A 5114-nucleotide genomic window follows, 5' to 3' on the forward strand; every position below is an offset into this window, starting at 1 on the left:
TCAGGTTTCAGTTTTTAGTGGTGAGGGACAACGGGAGAAATTACCCAGGATTTTTGTAACAATTCATTTAATAATACACCACTTTCATAACAGAAGTGTTTTACACTTGCACAATGTTAATAACTTTATTATACATGGAAGCCTGTAATAGGCTGATTACACAATAAGACTGCAAACAACCACTGGTACTTTCCTGACACCAGAAAAGTACATAAGACTGAAACATCACCAAGAGTACATAAAAAACCATCAGCATAAACATCACCAAAATTACATTAAAAAAACTAATTAAAAAATACATTTCCAAAAAAGTGGTTTAGAGCAGTGCCAACTGCCTTTCAGCAGCTTTGAATGGCCACCAGTAGCAGGTTTCCGTGGCTCCACAGGCATCGATCAGGATTCACATATAATAAATAATGTACCACAAAATATACATAAAGTAAGGCAATAATTCCAAAGAAAAGTTCTGTTGATATTAGCAAGCCACTCAAGATACACTTTTGTAGTTGATGTCATCACCAGAAACCTTTGATGGAATTGCAGCCTTAGGCCCTAAGAGCCTGCAATGATGAACTTGCTGCAAACCCCTATATCCGTGAAGAGCTCCAGTGACACCACTGGCACCCCCTGGGCACAGGGGTCCCTGTTAGCCAATCCTGATGCAGGATAGGGGCCTTAGTATGTACAATTGGGAGTATATTATTTCTTATCGTACATGGAAACCTTGACATAATTCTAAAACATGGGGTGTTTGTTCAGAATCTGATGTCACAAGACATCAGAAAGTACATTAACAAGATACACACTTTCTGGAATGTAGGTATTTTTAAATGCTATCAGCTTGGGGTGAGAGAGTGAGTAAGGAACCAGAAGAACAGAAGGTGTAAGTTAAGGGGGGAGGAGAACCCCAAGATGAAGTCCAAAGGATCTGGGAGCACAACGAAAGAAAGGGAACCCTATACACTAAAAGAACATAGAAAAGGGGAAGAGCAAGAGACTGACCTTTTTGAACCATGTATAATAAAAAAAAAAAAATTATCCCAAAAGCGTATCTGGATTATGACTGTAGTTTCAAGTTGGGGTTCTAATGACATGAACCAGACGCACACGTTTTGTTCTCACAGTTTGTGTCAACAGAATCTCTTTAGGGAATTACAGTCTTACACAGGAGTTCTGGGGACATTATTGTTCATATTAAAGCTACCATTCTTGGCTCTTAGCACAGAACCAAGAACATTTGCTCCACCTGCCTGGAATGAGCATCACCTGGAAGAACAGGAGTACTTTAAAAGCAATGAGATTTAGGTAGCAAAATTCTTTCAGATCAGCCCAGACATAAGAGACAGCAATTTGAAATGTCATAGATCCCTTCATGAAAAAGCTGAGATATATGTCATTACCTATAAGTTGGAAGTTCCAATACACTAGTGGTGCATAGAATTCCCATGCTTCGTTACACTTTCCTGAGAGTAAAGCAATTAGAATAAACCTTAGTCCTAGGAACAAAGTTAATTTTTTGCATTTTAAACTTTTGGGCTATTCCCTGACAATCTATATAATGTAAATCTGATTGCTAAACATTGTCACTTGAACAAAAACACTATTTTCATCTATTGATTTTTGATTAAAAACCATAATAAACAGATCTAAAAAAATCACACTAAGATAACAAACTAAATATGAAAAGTTGCATTGAAAGGGCATGTTACATTATTCTCAATAGGACTGTGTAGAAACATTCCAATGGCAGTGTTGTCAAAGTAAAACAAAATTACATTAAGGAGACCCCACAGCCTTGTCACAGTCAGGACCTTACCTGTAACTCTGGCTAGTTGGGGTTTTTACTCGTGTACTACATGGCTCACTTACATCAGACATCATATTGGTATACCCTGAGAAATCTGAGACTGAAGTCCTTACTCTATGGTCCACTTCTCCATTAGAGTTAGCAACAAAAGTCATTGGCACCCTGCTGCCCGACTTAAACTGAGAACCAAACGCTTGTGCAAAGTTCTCGATCTGGTAGGTTGCTCTGGGCTCTATGTCCTTCTGAGGATCTATCTGGTTAGTTAACTCCTGAGATGGGATCTGAAAGCTTGTTGAGGATTCTAAGTTTTTCTGTTCCTTCTGGCCACTCAGTTTTTGAGATGTTGACTGGTAGTTAGACGAAGTCTCTAAGCTTTTCTGCGGATCAATGAGATCATCCAGCTCTTGAGAAGGAGTCAACTGTTGATGCGTAGCCTCCAAAGCAGACAAATAAAAGCCTTGTTGAGATCCAAGCAACATCCCAAATGGAGGTTTTGGCAACGCAGTTGGTAATACTGAGGTAACGGATTGGCTGAAGCCACACTCAAGTGGAGATGTAGTGTATATCTGTTTGTCTTGAAACAGAGTGTGATTATGGAGAGTTGAAGACAAGCTAACAAATTGAAAACTGGGTCCAAAAGCAAAACCAGTGCTATTGGTTGTTCTTTCAAAGGCCTGTTGGAGGTATTTGGAGTATTCTTGCAACATGCTGGCCTTATCATTTGAAACAGTTTGAGAGTTAGGGCTCAAGTTTTCTTCCTGAACTATCTCTGAATGCTCTCCTGAGGTGTGCAAGTCCACACGTTGTTCAGTTATACTGAAAGGATCTTCTTTCTGGCCTTCTGATTTGTGAGAGTACTGGTCCAAAAGGCTCTGTAAGACTTCATCAGGAATACCAGACTTGTCCTGGCAAGACTTTATTTCACTGTTTAAAGACGCTGAATCAATAAGAGATAATGGAGCTTCATTATCCATAACACTAACACCTGCAGACTGGATGACGGACTGCTGGGAAGTCATATGTCCGACATTAATTGAAAAGGCACTGTTACTGCTTGCAGTTTGTAGGTATCTCCTTTTCTTTGAAAACTGCATGGCATCATCATAATTGCTACTTATTTGACCTGGTTTACCACCTGTACTTTGGAGAAGGCCAATAGATTCTACACCAGTATTGGCTATTAGGCCAAGAGAGCCACTCTGTTTCCCCGACAGTGGTTTTTGCCCCAAAATATCTGGCAGTGGTGATACAAAATTAAGGTAATTTTTGTCTGTCTGTTTCCTGCTTCCTTTTTTCAAGACCAATTTTGGCACCTTTTTCTGAAGTTCTTCTACACCTGTGCCAACTAGACCACCACTGGAAGACACAATAGGAATATCAACTGCATAATTTGGCATGGCCATATTACTTGTAACTTGAGATTCAGTAACTTTACTGCTACACTTATTTCCTTTGTTTTCAGTGGATATATTTTTTGTTTTACTTTTTCTCCTTGAGGAACTTGTATTTCCCTGAGACAACGCAGCCAAACTACCCATGTTATTTGATGACCCGGGCTCCATTCCTGCACCTGCTTTACCTATGGCTTCACCACATGTTCTTCTGTGCTTCAACAGTCTATCAGTCCTTGAAAAATACTGCTGACAAGTGTCACATTTGTATGGCTTTTCTCCACTATGCGTCCTCTTGTGTCTTTCCATGTGGTACTTCTGGATGAACTTCATGCTACACTGGTCGCACCCAAAAGGCTTTTCCCTACTGTGGATCTTCTCGTGTCGCTGCAGTAAGTACTTCTGGATGAAACCCATGCTGCACTGGCTGCACTGGAAGGGCCTCTCCCCAGTGTGGATGAGCACATGTCTGCGCAAGTGATAGGAGCTCCTGAAGGCAGCGCTGCAGTGTTCACAGACGTGAGGTTTCTGACTGGGGGACGCAATAGCACCTTCTGCATCTCCCACCAGGGGGGGTTTGGATGAAGCACTTGGCTTCCGCTTGGCTTTGATTCCCTGAGTTTCTGGCTTTGGCCTCTTTGCCTTCTTGACCTGGGCATCGTGCTTTGGCTCACCCGAGCTCCCAGGGGCGCCCTCTCCTCTGCCACTCAGTAACAGATCTCGGTGGGGATGCTGGTGCAGGTGGTGAAGAAGGCTGAGGTCCTGAATCACGCTCTGGCCGGTTCCCTCCCCAGTGCTGCTCCCCAGGCCGGTGGGCCTCTCCTCTGCCACTCCCCCGAAGAGCCCCCCGTAGTGGTGATGATGCTGCGGCGGCTGCTGCTGCTGCTCCTCCTCCTCCTGCTCGCTGGGCTTCTCTTGCTTGATGCTCACTAGGGACTGCAGAAAGCCCCAGGGGCTCCTTTGCGAGGACGAGGGAGCGGCGGGGAAAGCCCCCGCCGGCTCCTTCTTGAAAGTCATGTCCTGAGGGGGAGGAGGGGCCGGGGGCTCGGACGCCGCCGTGGAGGAAGCGGCAGCGGAGGCCGAAGGCAACACGCACTGCGGGGGGTGCTGGGCCGCCGGGGGGGGCGCGGTCGCCCGGGTGAAGCTGGTGACCGGAGGCAGGCGGTGGTTGAACATAACCATGCCGGGGGGGAAGGTGTGCTCCATGGCCGCCGCCGCCCTCTTGCCGCTGCCGCCGCCGAGGAAGCCGCTGCCGAGTTTCATCCCCCGGGAAGGCGGGCCGGAGAGGAGGCGCGGCCCAGAGGGGCTGCGGGACCCGCCGCCCGCCGGACACCGCTCGCTGCCTCGCTGGCGGGCGCCCGCTCAGCGGCTGCCTCCTGCGGCGGCCCGGTTCCCGCCGCCCGGGCGCATCGCCGCCGACACCCCCACCCGCGCCGACGGGCGGCCCCCGGCCCGGGCTGCACTTACGGCTCCCGCCGCCGCCTCCAGTTAAAAATAACGCCGCGTCCGCTCCACAATGGAATTAGCAGCCCCTGCGCCCAGCACTGCACATGCGCGCCGCGCAGCACGCTGGGTACGGCCCAGCCGGCCGGGCAGCGCGCAGGAGAGCAGCGCGCAAGCGCCGGGGGCCCCCTCCCCCCGTGTCCCTGGTGGGGCGGAGGAGAGGGAGGCGGCGGCGGGGCCATGATGGTGGGCGCCGGCGGGGCGGGCGTCCGGAGGGGCTTGAGCAGCGTCCTGGCGTCCGGGGCAGGAGGAGAGGCGTTGCCGAACACGCGATTCGAAGGTGTCGTTGGGTTACTAAGAATAGAGCCGGCGACATCCTTCCTGCCATCTGAGAGCGCGGCGGCTCCTACGAGTGGTGCTGGGCGAGCGGTACCGGCGGATGCCGGGCTGCTAACGGGACCGCTAACAGAACC

General features: G+C 48.6%; 1 protein-coding gene across 1 annotated transcript; it reads right to left on the reverse strand.

Moving 5' to 3' along the window:
* Positions 1–1363: 1363 nt before the first annotated feature.
* On the reverse strand, positions 1364–4505 carry ZNF281 (zinc finger protein 281). The gene has a single exon (XM_030455695.1). The coding sequence runs from the start codon at positions 4459–4461 to the stop codon at positions 1813–1815; it is 2649 nt and encodes an 882-aa protein (XP_030311555.1). The 5' UTR covers positions 4462–4505; the 3' UTR covers positions 1364–1812.
* Between the last annotated feature and the right edge of the window lie 609 nt (positions 4506–5114).

Source organism: Calypte anna, chromosome 8 (genome assembly GCF_003957555.1).
Source record: "Calypte anna isolate BGI_N300 chromosome 8, bCalAnn1_v1.p, whole genome shotgun sequence".
Lineage (NCBI taxonomy): Eukaryota > Metazoa > Chordata > Aves > Apodiformes > Trochilidae > Calypte > Calypte anna.